General features: G+C 40.4%; 1 protein-coding gene and 1 long non-coding RNA gene across 6 annotated transcripts in view; one reads left to right on the forward strand and one right to left on the reverse strand.

The window, feature by feature from the left end:
* Nucleotides 1-15668, forward strand: part of ca8 (carbonic anhydrase VIII) — an 84859-nt gene extending 69191 nt beyond the window's left edge. For 2 of the 5 annotated variants that reach the window (XM_041189068.1, XM_041189072.1), the window contains one exon: nt 13773-15668. Coding sequence is in view for 2 of the 5 variants with exons in the window: in XM_041189072.1 (XP_041045006.1) it covers nt 13773-13781 (9 nt within the window). In the remaining 3 variants the exon portion in view is untranslated. Of the gene's footprint in view, nt 1-11745; nt 13068-13772 lie in introns of those variants that run through there. The other 3 variants (XR_005943264.1, XM_041189071.1, XM_041189069.1) reach the window with 3 other exon arrangements.
* Nucleotides 203-15853, reverse strand: LOC121278710. The gene is made up of 4 exons (XR_005943265.1): nt 15826-15853; nt 14787-14863; nt 3360-3466; nt 203-336 (listed from the first exon to the last, which is right to left on the reverse strand). It is a non-coding gene; the product is annotated as an uncharacterized LOC121278710 (long non-coding RNA).
* Nucleotides 15854-19183: the final 3330 nt, after the last annotated feature.

The following is a 19183-nucleotide window of genomic DNA, read 5'->3' on the forward strand; positions in this document are numbered from 1 at the left end:
CTGGATGTGGGTACTTGGTTAGCTGTTCATTGGTGAGTGTATTCCCAAGTTGTCTTCCATTGGTTTGGCCATATATGGACTTCTTCCCATCCCACTGTTATTACCTGTTTGACTTTGATTAGTTTGCTGTGATTAACTTCTCTCTTTCAATTCAAATTGTCCTAAGTTGTTTTCAGTTCAGTACATATCATTGTACTGCACCTGCTCTGTTGCCATGTACCAAGTCTGCTGTAACTTCATAGCCAGTGTGCTAACCTTTCCTTAAACTGGGCTGGATTTTTAGTTGAGTTGGGAACCGGGCATGAGCTAGTTCTGCATTGATTGCTTTAGGCGCGCCTGTGGAAATTTTCAAATCTTTAGCCAGTTGCAGCTAGAGACACATCAACGTATGTTTCTTATGTTTCAAAAAGCCTCAGCTGCCTGGCATGATCCCGGAGAGGCAACCCTCCAGGGGACAGCCAGTGACCATTATGGATCTGTGCCAACACGCGGTGTCTGTTTGGTCAACTGGAGATTTTAGTCGGCCCTGCAACAGTGCCTTAATAGGCTCATTAATGGGAAATAATTGGCCTTAATTGGCTTCCGGTTGCTTGCAATGTGCTGTGGCGAGGCTGGTTGCCCCTTACTCTGCTCAAAGACACCACAAATACCCTGTGGATGACTGGATCAAATACTGGATTTGAGCAAGTAGATGCGTGAAAACGTGGGCTGCTGTCAACAGGGCGAACAGTGAACACTGTTCCTTCATCACTGCCTGTAAAATCTAGCCAGTATGAGAGGCGGTAGGGATTTTACATTGCTAAGGGTGTGTTGTGGTCACTTTGACAAATGGACCACAGGAGTCTCAGGTACGGGTCACAACCGTTTATTCAAGCAATTGCAAGGAGAGAACCATCTCAATGCAGCTTGAGATAGAACTCTGCTAAATTACAAGTGTTCAGTATATTTATACATTATTGGTCACGTACAAGAACAGTTACCAGATTCCGATCTCCTCAACATATAGGTTTACATTAAACAGACATCTCTGGTAACAAATACATGCACTGTATGTCCCTATTTGTTTTCATCTAGGCAGAGACCTTCCCTCCTACCTAAACTGGGACCATCTGTTCTTCCCCTATCTGTTGAAGAGCACACTTAATCTTAGTTGTTATTGCCACCCTCCAGTCCGGTTCCCAAAGCCTTTCTGTTGTTTGCAGGCCCTAAGGCTGTGCAAGGTTCATCTGGTAACCTTTAACTGCCAATGTGCTTGGTAGCACTGGATACCTGGAAAGTTTAAGTAATTCATTCCCTTTCAATAAATTCTTACTGTACCCCTATATTCTACCCTAACAGGTGTTTACATAGGCATTCCCATTATAAATGTTTAGAAGCTTCAATTTTACCCCTGGGCCCGTGAGTCATGCAGGCAGAAGCTTAGCATTATCTGCATAGGCTAGTCAATCTTTCAACTGAACCCAGTGGGTGGGAGCAAGAGGTGGCTGCCTGGGATCTGCAAAAAAACCACTGCTGATAGTTGGGTAAATGGTTGAGAGGGAATTTCAGAAGGCTTCGGAAAAGGGATGGAAAGCCCCGGCCAGTGAACTTTAAGGTTTCCTTGTGGGGCACTCCAGCCCCTATTTGGAATTTTGTTTTTTAATTACCATTTTGGGCTCCTCGTATTGCCAGGTTGGCTTATGGGAAAACAACAATGGTTCCCCCATGCAGGCTACTGGTTAAATTGACCATTGAGTCCTGATGACATTCATAGCCCAGTCTGCACATTCATTCAAGTAACCTGCTGTCTATTGCCAGACACTGATATCTCCAGTTCTACCAGCTCTCAAAACTTTGATCATGTTGCTAGATTTTGTTCCGTGCCACTTCCAACCTGTCACTCATTACAATAGCCTGTTCCCTCACTGCCAAACTTTGGAGCCACACCTCCGCAAACACTATTGTCAAACCCAGAGAATCATCCAGTAAATCAAAAGCCGCCCTCCAGGTAATAGATTGTCATAAAAACCCATCTGGTTCACTAATATCCTTTAGGGAAGGAAATCTGCTGTCCTTACCTGGTCTGGCCTACATGTGACTCCAGACCCACAGAAATGTGGTTGACTCTTAAAAATGCCCTCTGAACAAGGGCAATTAGGGATGGAAAATAAATGCTGGCACCCACATCCCATGAATGAATTTTTAAAATAGCAGCCCTCAAAGCTATAGTGCTAGGTTCTTTTATAAGTAGTTTGTCCTTGAATAGCACCTGGAGCTAGAGGAGGAAATTTGAGTGCAGAGATCTCTGGCATTAAGTTACATTGCTGTGTTCTCTTCACATATATTCATGTTCAGTTACCAGCAATACATGAAAGTCTGATGCAGCAACATCCAGGCACAAAATGGAACATAAGATTAGTGTCCACAATTTTAATGGAAGCATAAATCAGTTTATTTTATATAGGGTAATGTCTACATTAAAGTAATAGGCAGAGGAATGTCATATGAATGCAGTAACCAGCCATTCATTATTATTGCCAACAGCACCTCCCAGTCTTTGTTTCTATGTAGCAGCACATCATATAAGGATCATAGAAAACACTGAGGATATTGTTGTGGTTTTATTATTAATTTTAATAATGGGACTATTTGAATTTCTACTGATAAAAATGGCAATGATGAAGACACGGTGGGGTAAAGGAGACAGAGGAACTGTGCACAGACCACAGTTCCTCTATATGAAACACCAAACATCGGGAACCTGAGTAACTTTTATGACACTTAGGCCTGGATTTTTTAACCTAGAGGTGAGTTTTGTGTGGGTGGTGGTGCTGGTGTGATGCTGGGAATCCTGCAAGAATAGGTTTCCCAAATGCCCTTTAGGGGTTGTCCCCACCCACAAGCAGCCTGATTGACAGGCCGCAGGCCAAAGCCTATAAGAACAAGCACTAGGTGTAATGTGGAAGTGAGAGACATTGTGATGGGGGGAGATGATGGTTGGGTTGGAGAGCAGACAGGTCATGTGGGGACAGTGGGAGTGCTTTACTGGACACCTTGTTAAGCTTGTATGAAACTCTCCTGTTCCTTCTAGTCCACAAGCTGTGTTGTAAAGGCAATATTCTCATGGATTCAGCCCTCCTTGACTCACTTAAGCTGCCAAGTTTCTCAAAACCTGGCTGCCTGTGGTTAAAAATAGGATATGCGTTAAAATAAAGATGTGTAACTTCATTATAATATTTAAATAACTGGCTTGGTTCTGCAAGTGGGTTGGTTGTCCAGCCTTCATCTCTGTTTAAACTGGAAATGGGCGATCTTGAGGCAGATTGGATTTCTGTTTCAGGTGTCCTTCATTTTAACCTCTGACATGACCTCCAACTCACCTGTTTCTGTGAGTTAAAATTCACCCCTAGATGTCCGTACTGCAAGTTTGAGAAGGCATTGGTCTCAATCATTAGAAACATGTTAGAAGTGCATCCAACTTTTCTGTCTGGAGAAGGAAGCATAGGAATAATTTGACAGCAATGGTAATCTATAAATAAAACACTTTAAAATGTTTTACTCTAGCACAGTAACTGTGATTTTTACTGTTATATTTTTCTCATCCACAGCATGCATTTTGTTTGAGTTGATCAAAGATGGGCCTTCTATTTCCCTTTATCCATATACCAAAATCTGTAAATATGAGATGTTAAACTTGTTTCCATTTGGCAGTAGACCACTTGCTAAATTTTGTCCTTCTCTTGGCGGTCAATCCATTTATTTGCTTCAAGGCTCTTTCTGTCACAGAAACATAATAGCTAATATTCTTAGCAGTAGAGCAACACAGATTTCCAAAATCACTAGATGAATAAAATCAGAAGTTACTAGGGGCATGATTTTTGCTTGCAGGAATATTGCTTCCCATTACAAATGTATTTATTTCTTGTAAAATCATTTAACCTGTTGTTCCCGTATGCCCTTAATAATGAAAATAGAAATAAAAGCATTGAATAAGCACAACCTGATTTTGATTAAATAACATTTGTATTGAGATTCAGATGAGGCTTTCTCGAACGGGAGCTCAAGCTAAAGAAATTTTGGGCAGAAGCACGCAATTACTCCCACATAACAGCACAGGTGTAACAATCAATCAATGCTTAAATAATAGTTTCACATGTCAAATGGAAAGATTTGAGTTGGAATATCTAATCTTAGTGGTAATTATCACCAAAGAATTATGCCCAGCACTTGGAATCAGACAATTTTCTTTTTATTCTTCCACAAAAATAGCAAGGATGATTTTTAACCCTTCTGCCTGACTGAAACAGGGTCAAAAATCGTTTGTGAGATATACCCATTGGTGTCTTCAATTTTAACTGCCTGAAGCGGGCAAAGACTTTCTTTAAATATGCAATCAGGGTGATTGGGCCTCAGATGCTCTTGAGGCTGAGCAGCTAGTGTAGCGTTGTTTCTATCCCACCAAATGAAGATAGTAGTAAGGGGATCCAAAACCAGAAGAAACCTAAAGGCCAGGATCTTTAGGTGGGGGCGCAGGGCCCGCTCGCTGATGCGTAAAATGACGTGGGATGACGTCAGGCGAACTCCCAATCTCTCCCCACGTCATTTCAATTTTTAGGTCGGTGGGGGTGTAGCCAAATCAGCTGTGCGCCTCCAACCTGTCAACGGCCAATTGAGGCCATTGAAAAAGTAATTGACTTAACTGATGGACCTGCCGTCCATCCTTAAGGTTGGTGGGCAGGCCGGGAGCCCTGGTGGGCTTCAGAAAAAGCATGAAACCTCATCCACGGGTGGGATGAGGTTTCATGAGGGAATTTTAAAAATTTAATAAAGGTAAAGTGATGGAAATGTCCCAACTCAAGTGACAGTGTCACATGAAGGGACATGTCAGGGAAATTTTGTTTCTGCTCTTTGACCATTTTTAAATTTGGCGCTGATCTCTCTGAGGCAGCACTTAGCCTCAGGGAGATGAGTGTGCTCTTTCGCGCACGTGAATGAAAGAGCGTACTCTCGCCTGAGGGATTTCCTCCCTCCTCCCCCCCTCCCCACAGGAAGTGCATTGCACTTCCTGGCGGACGTCACGCTGGGTGGACCTTAATTAGCCCGCCCAAGTAAAATGGCGGCACGCTTCCAATCGGAGGTGCCAATTGGAGGCACGCCTGCAAACACCCACACCTGTTCTTTTCCCCCCCCAACGGGGGGAAAATTCTTCCCAAAGAGATATTTATCTTTCTTACCTTGTGGAGCCAGGGGGAGCTGAAACACTTTTGTCGGGCTCCACGAAGCAAGTTTAGGACTCTCCTGTACTGACTATCCCCTTCCCTCTCATGAAACCCTCCAGAAATGTGTGGATTATGTCATTGCTGGCAACTGTTTGTTTGCTGCAAACTAGGTCCCTCCTGTACCCAAAATTCTGTTCATGTTCTCCAGCCAGCTGCCACTTCACACCTGTTTAGGTTTTGAAATGTAATCATTACTGCATGTCCTGCTGTATCATGTTACCCCTGCCGTGAGTTTCTCCCTGCAGGCAGCCATCTTACGTTCAGTTCAATAAAGACACTATACTAGAAAGACTGTAGTCTTTGAGTTTGTAACATGGTGTCAGTAGTGGGGCTGAGAGTGAGTTTTGAAAAGCTGGAAGAGAAACTATGGCTACTAAAAGAGGAACACTGAAATGTTCCAATCTGCTAAAAGCTGCTGAAAACAAAAAAAAAAACAAAGACAAAGAAAAGCTAACACAAGCCGAAGACTGTGAGTAAAATACTGGGTGAGACAAAATGGCTGTAAATTTAACACTCCCAACTCCCAACTCCTGTCAAAATGAAAGGAGATATGTAGCAGAACTGGCAGTTTTTCTACTTGCAATGGCAAAACTACGAGATTACTACAGATTTAATTAACAAACCAGAGCTGATACAAGTAGGAACACTTTTAACACTGCTGGGGAGCGACTACTACAAATTGTATTCCACCCTAAATCTATCTAAAGAACAGAAAAAAAACAGACTGCAGAAATTTTGAAAGCCCTGAAGGCATGCTTTGAACCCTGAGTGAATGTAACTTATGAAGGGTATGTGTTCAACATTAGAGTTCAAGGTGAAAAGTAGTCCATTGATCAGTATGTGACTGCAGTAACACAGCTTGCAGAATCATGTGAATTTTGGCAGCTAAGAGATGATCTCATTAGAGATAGAATTGTCTTAGGCATAAGAGAGAGTGAGAGGAAGTTTACTGAGGAGAAACTTACTCTCAAGAAAATGATAGACATGTGCCAAAACGTGGAATTTGAAAAGTGTCGGCTAGAGCACACCTATGGCAGAGCAGACCAGGAGATACATTATGCTGAGACACATTCCCGGCCAAAGGAGCAGAACAATCGTGGACAAAGGGCACAATGCAAATACATATAGAGGGAAAAAAGGATCATCCAGCGTTTGAAAAGCAGTGTTTTAACTGCAAGAAGCAGAATCATTTTGCACACAAGTAGTTGGCTAGAAAGAAGCAAATCAAGCCTATACAGGGGGCTACTGGAGAGATATCAGCCAAAGATTCTGATGAAGCACTATACACCTCACAACAGGTTGGTTCCATCAAGTCTATAGGTGGTAAATGGTTTGTGACTGTTAGAATGATGACTGCAGAAGGAAATCATCAAGTGAACAAGTGTCGGATAGACACTGTTGCTTCATGCGAGAGCATGACCTGCACAGACCTGTGTGAAGTAGCTCCACACGGTAATCAAAAATGAAGCCCTTGAAAGTAAGGTTGAGGCTTTATGATGGCAAGATACTCATGCTGAGAAGACAAATTAGTCTGAGATCCCACTGCCGTGGCAAGAATGAAGATCTGGAGTTCCAGATCATAGACGGTATGCAACAGCCACTCTCTCAGCTGGAGCAAGTCAAAAGCTTTGACTGATAATCCTAAACAGAGATTTACATTGTGTCGCAGCACACAAAATCATTGACCACTGAACAGATCCTAGAGGAGAACAAAGATGTGTTTACAGGGATTGGATGTCTACCTGGAGAATGTCATCTTAAAGTAGATGAGAGCATAAGACCAATTCAGCATCTGCCAAGAAGAATTCCAGTTGTCCTCGAGACAAACCTTAAAAAAAAGAGCTAGCAAAGAAGGGAGTAATTAAGAAAGTGACAATTCTTACAGACTGGATTAGCAGCGTGGTAGCAGTGAAGCAACCTAGAAAGCAAAGGATCTAAATAAAGTGCTGAAGGGATCTCACTGTCCCATACCAACCATCGAAGGAATTTTGCTACAACTTGTCAAGGCAAAGATCTTTACTACCCTAGATAAGAAGGATGGTTACTGGCAAGTGAAGCTGGATGAAAGCAGCTTTCTAACTACATTTTGGATGCCATTCAGGAGATACAGATGGTTGCGCATGCCATTTGGCGTTTCCACGTCTCCAGTGGAGCATCAATGTGGACAACTTGAGATAGTTGGTGATCTTCGCGGAGTGGAAGCCATTGTGGATGATCTACTAGTCTATGGATGTGGAGACACAATGGAAGAAGCCTTTGTGGACCATGATCAGAATTTAATACGACTGCTAGAGAGAGCTCGCCAGATGAACCTGAACCTGAAGTGGAACAAGAAAAAATTGCAATTGAAGATGCCTAAAGTCGAATAAATAGGTCATGTATTGACAACAAAAGGTCTTTGCCTGGATCCTTACAAATTGAGAGTTGTAGCAGTGATACAGTGATCAACAGATGTGAAAGTAGTGTAATGATTTGTTGGACACATGAACTATTTAATAAAATGTTTGCTTAATTTGTCGTCAGAGTGTGAACCATTATGCAAGCTCACTGTCATGGCTGTGCAGCAGCATTGGGGCTCAGAATTTGAAACAGCATTCATGAAAATTAAACAACTAATGATGACAATGCCAGTGCTGAAGTACTCTGACATCAATGATGAAGTCACCTTCCAGTGTGATGCCAGTGAGACAGGTCTTGGAGCAACCCTGGATGCAGTAAGAACAAGCAGTCACAGTTGCATCCAGAGCATTAAGGCAAACCGAGCAACGCTACATTCAGATCAAGGAAGAGTGCCTGGCTATCATTTTCGCTTGTGAACATTTTCATCAGTGCCTGCTGGGGAGAGACAAAGTAATATTGGAGTCCGACCACAAGCCACTTAAAAGCATTTTTCTCAAACTGCTACTATCTGCTCCATAATGTCTGCAGAGAATGTTCCTTTGCTTATAGAGATATCATCTGGATGTGACATACAAGTAAGGGAAATAGATGTACATCACTGACATGCTGTCGAGATCAGCACTCCCCATGACGAAAGTTGAGGATACTGCAACAGAATGCGAAATCTTCCAGATTCAACATGAATCAGCAGCTCGACATGCTCGAGAAGTCCTTAACCCAACAGGGATGTTGGGCAGAATTTTTTGCTTGGTGTGCGCCGTGCGTCGGACATGCTCGAGTGTGAAATAGCGCATGATGACGTCGGGCGAGCATACTGATATCATCGCGCATTTGCATGATATTTTGGTCAGCGGGTGTGCGCGAGAGTCGGCAGCATGCCTGCCGACAATTAAGAGGCTTATTAAGGCCCATCCGATGTTATGGTTGGTGGGTGAATCGGCCAGGGGGCCTTTGCCTTTTTGAGGAAACCTCATCCAAAGGTGAGATGAGGTTTCGGAGATTAATTAAAAAAAGATAAAAATGTTTGGGCTGAATTTTCAGCATCCATGTGTTTAGTGACTCATTTTGATGCATAGACATTTTTTTGGCATTTTAAAATCTTTATTTATGGCTTTTGGATTCTTCCGCTCCCTGAGGCCATTTCCCGGCTGCTCCCTGGCCCGTCGACCACACCCTCATGCCAAACTCAAAATCCTGCCCATTGAATCTGTAGAACAAGTGCCTTGCCCAAAATCAAGTGAACTGTCCAACAAGATGCAACTCTCCAAGTGCTGCAAGAAGTAGTGATGAAAGGATAGCCTAAGAGCATCAAAGACACACCTGCGGTCACAAGAGCTTGTTGGGAATACTAAGATGAATTGACAGTCCATGATGGCATCATGTACAAAGGAAATAGAATCATCATAGAGATGAGGGGAGAGATGCTGAAGCATATCCATGCAAGCCATCAAGGAATTGAATCGAGTCTGAGGCAGGCAAGAGAAGTGTTTCTACTGGCCAAATGTGAACAATGAAATTAAAGACCAGGTCATGCTTGTAACGAGTACCATGCTAAATAAGCTAGAGAGTATGGCACCTGACATCCCAGGCAGACCATGGGTGAAGCAGGGAGTAGACCTCTTCACTATAGCAGGAACTCATTATCCTGTCACTGTAGACTACTATTCTGACCACTGGGAGGCAGACCAGCTAACTTCCAATGACGACAGGAGAGATAGTAGAATGCTTGAAAGTACAATTCAGTTGTTATGGTATTCCAGCCATTTTGATGAGTGACAATGGCCCTCTGTTCACGAATGAAGAATTCGGCCACTTCACAAAGGATTGGGAAATTCAGCTCTACACATCTCCGTGCTGTCCCCAGTCAAAAAGAAAGACTGAGGCAGCAGTGAACATCGCCAAAGTAATCATCACGAAACAACAAATCTAGCACAGATGTATACAAGGCAATCCTTGAGTGGAGAAACACACTGACTGAAGACATGGAAAGTAGTACAATCCAAAGACTAATGCCATGCTGCACCCAAACTACTCTTCCAATAGAAAAAAATCTACTGAAACCAGAAGTAGTAACAGGCATGAGTGAAAAAAAAATTAAGGTGAAACGGCAGAAAGCCAAATTTCATTTTGACAAAAATTCCCAAATTACCAGAGTTGAGCATTGGAAGACTGTCAGGGTACAAACCTTCAATGCTCCCAACAAGTGTCAGCCCACATGGCAGCTTGGGACATGTGTAGGGTAGTTGTAACCTTGATCATATGCAGTGGAAGTGAATGTCCAAATATATCAGTGCAACTGCTGGCATATACAAACTAGAGAAGCTGTTCCTTCACTGCAGGCAGCCAATGAGGAATATGGGATCTCACCAGCTGCACAGAGTACAGAACGACTATCACTCCCAGAGGTCCCCCAATCCTCAACAATGGAAGTGGAACAACAGCAACAGTTACCACGGCAACAAGAAGTGCCACAGGAACGACACTTCCCAGAGATGGAACACCATCCAGACAAGCAGCCAATGAAAATGCGCATGCATACCATAAAGGGACCTGCATGATTTAACGACTGTGTTTGCAATGCATGTGCAGTGACTGATGAGAATAAGGAACAGTTTGTTAATACAAGAGAATAGTTGTGATATAGTGGGTAACTTGGGTAATTCAGTTACATACAGAGTTGTCTTTTGTTCGTTAGAAAAAGGGGAATGTTTGTGTCCTTTGTTCGTTATGATAAGGTTTGTGTTTTGAAATGCAATCATTACTACATGTCCTATCTGGCTTGCTGTAGTCATGTTAACTCTGCCATAAGGGATTCCTTGCAGGTAGCCATCTTACATTCAGTTCAATAAAGGCACTACACTAGAAAGACTGCAGTCTTTGAGCTTGTAACAGCATCCATTTTGGGATGCTGATGAAGCCACAGGTTCATTACCCAGGTCTCTCTTAGCTGAGGTCAGCGTAGGGAAGGGTTTGTTGCTCACCTTGCGCCCTCCCTCACCCTCCCAATTTCCATTCCCAGTCAAAATTGTGCTTTGTATCAATAATCAACTTATTAGCTATCCTAGGTTTTTAATACTTTAAATGCTTTTATCCATAATAGTGGACGTTAAAATCAGCAAAGAATCTTATTAAATTACACAAGATTAGTATGATTATACTCATAAGTAAAACAGTGCATATCATTGTAAATGACAGAAATGGGCAATCCCATCTTTTAGTTTCTTTGCATGAGTCCTAGAAGAAAAAGTTCCAAGTAAAAGAAAGTCAGCCTCGCATTTATAAAGCACCTTTTGCATCCTCAGGACATCCCAAAGCACTTTACAGTCAATGAGCCATGTTTGAAGTGGATTCTTGGCATAACAGGAAATATAGTAGCCAATTTACATACAGCAAAATAGGATGCTTTTTTTCGTTGCAATTGTCTGGAGAGCTGGTTAGGACCAGACTTTTTTCTTGAATGCATGCAAGGTTTTAGAGTGGCGTTCATGGTAAGGTTTTCTTCTCTGCTTGGCTTTAAATTGACCCAGAACTCAGATTAAAGGTCAGAGCCAATTCTGGGGTTGCCCTAAAACAAATACATTTGTCTAAACTTACAAATTAAATTTTTTCAATGTCCTTTTATACAGCAAAAGTAGTGTTGGTTTTATTGGTTTGAATTGGTCTGCTTTAAACCAAATTATTGTTTGAACCAGTTTCTCAACGCTGATTGTTTTTATGTTCTTAAAGCCATAAAAAAGTTTGGAATTTTAATTGTACTGAAGTACGAGAGAAGTTGGTATGGTTGCATCAGTGCCAGCATTTTATTCATACCTGATGGGAAGTGCTGACACACCATGTGATGCAGAACTCTGGAAGCTATATGAATTATGTATTGTAGCACAGTGATTGATTGTTTCAAACCCAGTTGAGTTGCACATAGATAAAATTATTTTACTGAGTAATTTGTAAGATAAGAATAGTACAGTGGTGCACTCCACTGATATATTAGAACTGTTTTCTTATTCCATATATCTGATCAGTCAAATGAACAGGGTGAACCTTCTCTAAGGAATTTCTCAGGCATGAATGTCCCATTCTTTTTTAACAGGGTGAAGACAATGAACCCACAGTATCCCACTGTATGAGAAATGGATCTTTCTGAAGCTGCTGCTCCTTCAAAATACAAAGCATGTTTTGTGTTGCCGTCTATAATTAAAGCAGTGTTGAAAAGCAGCTGTGGCAGTTGGCTTGTTCTCATAGTCCTGTTAAATATTCCAGAAAAAAGAGCTGATGCACAAGAACAAGAGTTCATTTTAGGTGCCCCCATGCTTCACATAACTGTTTTTGTAGACTGTTTATGCATTTGTCTTTTCTAGATGGTCATTTGTTAAACATTTTATTGATAACAAAGATTTTGTCATATATTTGACACAATTTAATAATGACCTGTATTTCTGAAGTTTTTTGAGTTTGAAATTTGTGAAGCGTTTGCTAGTTCTTTGCTGCTGGATATAGTATGACTTTGCATACTGTGGTTTAGCAGCTTTAAAAAGGAAGAAGTTTGCTCTTGGACAAACTGGTGTGACTTGAAGGTTATTTGCATTACTGAATAAAACTGCATTGTTTGCCAGTCCTTATAAAGTTTTCAGTAGCCAGTTGGTTTGTCCTTTACCAAGGCAATTGTTTAATCTTGAGAATGCTATATTTTGAAGTGTTATTTTTTGCTCAGCTTCATAAACTGCAATTACTTTAAATTGAATGTCTGCCTGGAAGAAAGAGACATATCCTGCAATTATTTTTTACAAAGAGAAAGGGCTTCTGCAATAAATGAGACTGAACAAGTGCGATATGTGGATTTTGCTTCAGGTATGAGAAACTAAAGCCATCCTGAACAGCATAGTTTGCAAAGTCTTGTACATTAAACCAGTCTGCTCCTGAATGATGCACTAATTTAGTTGTTGCAGAAATGCCCTGCTTTACTGTGAAGTTGTCAATGTTCTTTCAAGCAAATATTTGAAGTAAATGTTGCTGAATGTGTTAAATGGTTGATAAATCAAACTTTCTCTATATAATGTGTAGTTTCAATATGTGTATTTGTGAATTATTTATTAGTATTATTATGTAGCTGACATTGGAACCGTGCTTATCCTCAGTTGGCTTTACATTTGGGATACATGAGTACATTCAATGGGTCAAGTACAATCACTTTTAACACAATTGCATACCAAATACTTTGGAATGAGAGGGCACGATAAATGTGAAGAAAACTGAACCAAAATGCTTAACAAAATTTATGGTGAATCTCTGAAACTTTTGCTAATAATTCTTCATATGCAACTCATGAAGCTTATGTAAAGATTATCATATCAATTATGTTTCTTTGTAATATACTGAATTCAAACTTTGCAAATGTAATAAAACAGGCCATAATTGTTGTTTCTCTATTCTTTGCATTTCCTGCTTTGTTTCCTTTATCTGAGTGCTACTTTATTTTAATTTCACTTCTATTTTTTTTTCCTCATTTGGCTGTGCAAGCTACAAATTGTTAATCTTGTTGACAAGAGTCCTGCTGTGGGATGTATGCAGGATGAATTAGTTCAAAACTATAACCAAACCAAGTTAATTAAAGTCCTGAGCAATGTACCTGAGTCATCTAAATTCAGCTGAAATCCTTATTTATTTTAATGTATGATGATCATCTGGAAATCCTTGTTAAATTACTTTTCAACATTTTGATAAATTAGAAAATAATCTATTCTAGTATTATGAAAAAACCTCACAGTTGAATAGTACTGAAAGTTACAGGCCAGTTGATAAAGGAATATTGCATTCTAGTAAGATAACTGTATGGTACTTCTGTTGCATTTTAACTGGTGGGGGAGTGCATTATGCAACCAGTGAAACAATAATAACCATTCTTTAGCTGATCATGTGTGCTGCTTTAATTGTTAAAACTGAACTTTTAATAGGTTCTGTAGAGTTCAATTTTACATATTCCTGTGGCAAAAGTGGTAGCATTTTTTAAAATATTCTTGGTACAGACTATTCCACAAACATGATCAATCTGTTTCTTTAATAATGTATCAGCATTTAAATATTTTCTTATCTGTTGCATTGATTTTTTTACCCATGCAGAAGTACTAACAGTTTACATCAAGATTGAGGATTTCCAAAGGCAGGATCTATTTGGAGGATCTATTGAAGGATTATGGGACCCTTTTTTTGAGAAATTAATTTACTGGAATTTCTTGGAGTTTGCTTAGTTCCTCATCACAAGTACTCTGAGTACAAAACTACAGCAACATGAAATAAGCTTATGGCCTTATTGAGGGCAGTATTTAATTCAAATGTATGATGTATTTGACTTCTGTGTATTTAAATGGAGGTAGGTTTACCGCACAAGGACTAGAATTGAAATCACATCTTCCTTGTTATGTCTAAGTAACTTCAATGAAAACTCCTTAGATTTAAATTCTTAGTGCTGCGTAAAAAGAAAATAATGTTGATGTCATTATTATCTTGAGAATTGATGTCTTTGAGTTCTGCAGTATGGTGCAAACTTTTGTAATACAGTAAGATATGCGTGAAGACAATATCCAAAGCTAACCTTTAGGAGTATTTCCAAAACTATAAAATAAATAATTGTCCTTGATGTGAACACATTAAACATTTCCTATCTCTAGAATCCATGACTAGGAATCTTTCTTTGCTGAAAGTTCTGTGCTGTAATTGAGTCTTTGGCTGACTACTCTTGTGTTGTATTTAGTATACATTCAATCACACATTCTCCTTTTAACTAACTTATATCATGTTAAGTACATATTCAGTAAAGTCTTAAAAGACTTTAACCAGTTTTTATAATACATTTATAAAAAAAACTGGTTTGTTCGCCACATTAATACAATAATGACAATATAGTTTTTTATACGATTGTTTGTGGATGTTATTCTTGCTGTGAATATATGTTTTATATTTTACATCTTCTATTAAAACTCCTAAGACAGTACTTCCTTCTCTCAATAATATCTTGATGTTTTTATTATTAGTAACTATGACCAGATCTCAGGAGTCATGCATCTGATTTTCACCATGGTGTATTTATTTAGATATATGCAAGGGAGTAAATAACTTAGCAGTGCAAAAAGGTACCTTGACACATCTTGCACTAGTCACATGTTTCATGTCATACACTTTTTTCCCTTTGTTGTAGATCCTTCCAATAAATTCTGCAAGTAAAAATGCAAAGTACATACTTAGATAATGAACATTTTTGCAGCTGGTATACACATGTAATGCATGGGGAAGGGTCACATTTTGAAAGAACACATCATTTAAGAAAAAACTTAACAGATAATGTCTACTAGTCAAGGAACAGAAAACAACAACAAAAAAGTACTAGTAAACAACTAGCAAGCTGGAAACTGAAAACCCCCAAAACCACGGAAAATATTTTCAAAGTATCCGCTGTTGCCATCTTCCTTTCTTGTAATCCAAGCTATAGTACTAAAATAACATTTTAAACTTAGAAATTCCCAACAAAATCATGAATTAGCTTTTCACTGTTTGAAATTTTGGGAACATTTCTCTCTGCTGACCTGACACTCTGTAGAGGGGCTGGAACTTAAATTCTGTTTTTTCTGGAACTTGTAATGACTTTTCTGCAGAAATGCCGGGTCAGTAACCACACACCCTTGAATGTACTGTGTTACTTTTGTTAGGAGGAAATAAAGGGATACAGTAATTATTAGGGGGAATATAGGGGTACAGTAAGAACCTATTGAAAGGGAATGAATTACTTAAAATCTCCAAGCACATCGGCAGTTAAAGGTTACCAGATGAACCTTGCACAATTTTAAGGGCCTGTAAACAACAGAAAGGCCTTGGAGCCGGACTGTAGTCAGAGGATGGCAATGACAACTAAGATTAAGTGTGCTCTTCAACAGATAGGGGAAGAACAGATGGTAATGTCTCTGCCTGGGTGAAAACAAATAGGGATGTTCTTGTTACCAGAGATGTCTTGTAATGTAAACCTATATGCTGACAAGATCGGAATCTGGAAACTGTTCTTGTACGTGACCAATAATGTATAAATATGTTGAATACTTGTAGTTTAGCAGTGTGCTGTCTCAAGCTGTATTGAGATGGTGCCCTCCTTGCAATTGCTTGAATAAACAATCGTAACCTGTACCTGAGTCTCCTGTGGTCCGTTCATCAAAGACACCACATCAATTTGGCGTAGTCGGCAGGATACTTGGATCGGATCCTCGGGACGGCTCTGCAAAGTGGGTGAGTATATTCATTTACCACCTGTAGTTAGTGCAATAAGCCTACCCAAGAACGGTCCGATCAACTATCAAAGAATTAGGAGGAGGACTCAGGACAGGAGATAGGCACCAGGGGTAAGAGGCGGACTCGTGCAGGCAGACTAGCGGGGCCAAATCTGTGCTGGAAGGCCAGAACCATTACCAGAGATAGGAGACAGAGCTGTGCTGGTGGGTTACGGTTTGAGATATAGCCTTAGCCAAAGCTGCACAGGGAGGCCAGGTCCCAGTAAAACCACACATAGCTCATAACTAAGTTGTTAGGACCGTGCAAACATACTGTGCAGAGATAGACGGAAAATAAGAACAGAGTGCCGTCAGGGAAACAAAATAGTGCTATGGAACTCGACTGGGGAACTGAGGACTCCATTACGAGGTTCATAATGGAACAACAGTCCAAAATAATCACTAAGATGCAGAAGGAGGAGTGGAATCCACAGAGAACCCCCGGAGAACAAAAACAGTGATGGATAGAGCAGAAAAAGGATAAGGAAAAGAAAGGGGTGATGGTTATTATTATCTCGTACCTGCAGTTGTGCAGACGGATTAATACTAAGTTCCAGACGATTAGAGAGAGAAAGACAAAGTCAGATTCAGGACAGATCAGAGCAGTGGTGGCAGCTTGTAGTGATACTGATCAAGGGGAGGAGAGCTCCGAAGGAGAAACCTATGATGGAGTTGGGACAAAACCGCCCTCGTACGAACCAACCATCCCACTGTGCCTGTTGAATTCCATGGCCCCTATGGCAGTAACTGTTAGGAAAAGTAAAGTCAGGAAAGGCGAACTAAAACCCAAAGGGAGAAAGGGGGACTGAGGAATAGGGGGAGGATGAAGAGATTGAGAGGGTTATGGAGAAAGTTAAGCAGGTACCATTCAGCCCAGGGGAGAAGCAGGTTTTGCTTAAAGAACTGCTGAGACTTAAAACTTGGCATAACAACCCAAAATTTTGGACCAAACTCTGGGAAATGAAAGATTTCCATGCAATGCACCCCCTTGATACCCATATACTGGTGAAGGCTAAATGCCCAGGAATATCTGGGGAAGATTACCCCTGCAGCTTAGAAGTGGAAACTGGGCGAAACCTGGGGACATCCCAGAGTGGGAGAAGGCGACAGCCCTGCACAGGGACTTTGAGGAGGCAGTTAAGGAAGCCTTGGAGGAAGGAGAACAAATTCGGGGTGTGCAGGATGACAAGGTTTTCCTGAAAATGTGGAAGGATGATTGGGACCAAGAAGGTCTGCTACAAGAGCTGCTTGTGCTGAAGAGAGAGAGAGAGAGAAAAGGGGGCTACTCCTAGGGGCGTTAATAAGCACTGCCAGGCAGTAGCAGGGGAAATGTGAGCTTTTGTCAGTCTGATTGTCCCTGTAGGTGGAGCCTTTAAGACCCCTTTATTTCCCCCACTGCTATTTGAAGTTTCATTTAGAATATGAGAGTTTTAAGTCATTAAAAAGGGTTAGATAAACTAACCTTTGTACCACCCCCTTGCAGACCAGTATCACCAGCTTCCAAGCTGATTGGGATTGATACATTCGAGTTGCATTAGCTCATATGAGTTAGTATTCTAAAATTCTGAGGGGAAAAATTACCTGAAGTTCAAAGGATTCTAGGAAAACCAAAAGGAATAAACACACGGTCTAGGTGGTTTCAATGGGTAAAAAGGGGTTTCTTTTGAAGAGATGAATTAAATATGAAAAGAAATCTGCATCCCAACAGCACTGTAATTTGAATTTGGGATAATCTTGAGATGTAAAGTGCCGTGTAATTTAACAGGTTACTTTGGAATCACTAGGATGCTATCTAAGATAAAGAATGTGTCGATAAACATACGGGAATTATAACTTGGATACAAATCAATACACATAAGAGGTAGTTTTAATTTTGATAGCGTAAATTACATTTCTTACAAAGTTTAAAATTTGAGGTTTGGTTCCTGATAATTTCTCAAAAGGGAATTTTCATTTTAAAAAGTTTAACAGCAATTGGCACTAATTCAAAAGCTGCAAGCTTTTGTATTTGTAAGTCTGTTCCCAAAATATGAAGCTAAGCTCAAAACCTTGACAAAGTTTGGCAGAAATCCAATTTTTGGCCGAGTTAATGAATCTGGGATAATTCTAAAAGAAATGGGCCAGACACAATTTAGTGGGTTACTTTTGAAACAATAAAATGTTTGCGAAGAAGATAAGAAGGCAAAACATGTCAATGCCTGATTTCTGTTTTTAAAACTGTTATGAGAATATTTCATTTATTTTAAAGTCTCTCCAGGCAACCTGAACAAGGTGAGATGGTAGCTGTTGCATGTGCAAAGTGGCATGAGGCAAGTAGGAGAAAGAGTTAGGGAAAGAGGATACAATATACAAACTTTTTAAGGGAAGTGAATTTGGTAATCTGGCCATCGACTGAGACATTGGAAATGCACAGGGGGAGATAAGCAAAGATCTAGAGACAGAGATCCTCGTTGACACAGAATAGTTAATATGGCCTAAAGAGCAAGGAAACATTATAAACAATCAAGACAATAGAGAAACTGACATCAAGAGAACCTTAGGATGATCATGGTCAGGGGGGAAAAAAAACTTAGAGATAAAACAATGTGGAATCTGTAGTTCAGGAATTGAAATGTAAGGAGAAATAATACTTAACAACAATTTACCACAAGATGGATACAGGTAAAGGGAAAGCTGGAAAAAGGTTAAATAGATGTATTACTGATTGTATGTATGTGCCTGTGAGGTACAAAAAGTAAGGCCACCAGGATTAACACTGTGATGACAGAAAGAGTTAAGCGGCTCGCAGAGAGAACCATTACTGGAAGTGAAGATATTGAGCCATTGAAAGATAGGATAAGAAGGTGCATTGTAGAATTGTGTCGGCAGTTTAAAGGATTGAGGTCTGACATGGGACAGCAGCAGGAGACAGTAGACTGGAAGTAGTGGAGGGGGCCTATGCAGATGGATTCAGATCAGGGAACTCATTTCACAGGAAGAGTCATTAAAGAAATGTATAAGTTCAAATATAAACAGAAATTCCACATTCGCTACCAGCCACAGAGCTCAGGGATGGTGGAAAGGATGAACTGAACTTAAAAAAAAATCAATCACAAAAGCAATTCAAGTGACAGGGAACAGCCCAATATCCTAATGCGCCTTAGGGCTACCCCAAGCAGGACCATGGGGTTCACCCCATTTGAAATAATGACGAGGAGAGCAATGCAGTTACCTGAGGGA

This window comes from Carcharodon carcharias, chromosome 6 (genome assembly GCF_017639515.1).
Source record: "Carcharodon carcharias isolate sCarCar2 chromosome 6, sCarCar2.pri, whole genome shotgun sequence".
Taxonomy (NCBI): Eukaryota; Metazoa; Chordata; class Chondrichthyes; order Lamniformes; family Lamnidae; genus Carcharodon; species Carcharodon carcharias.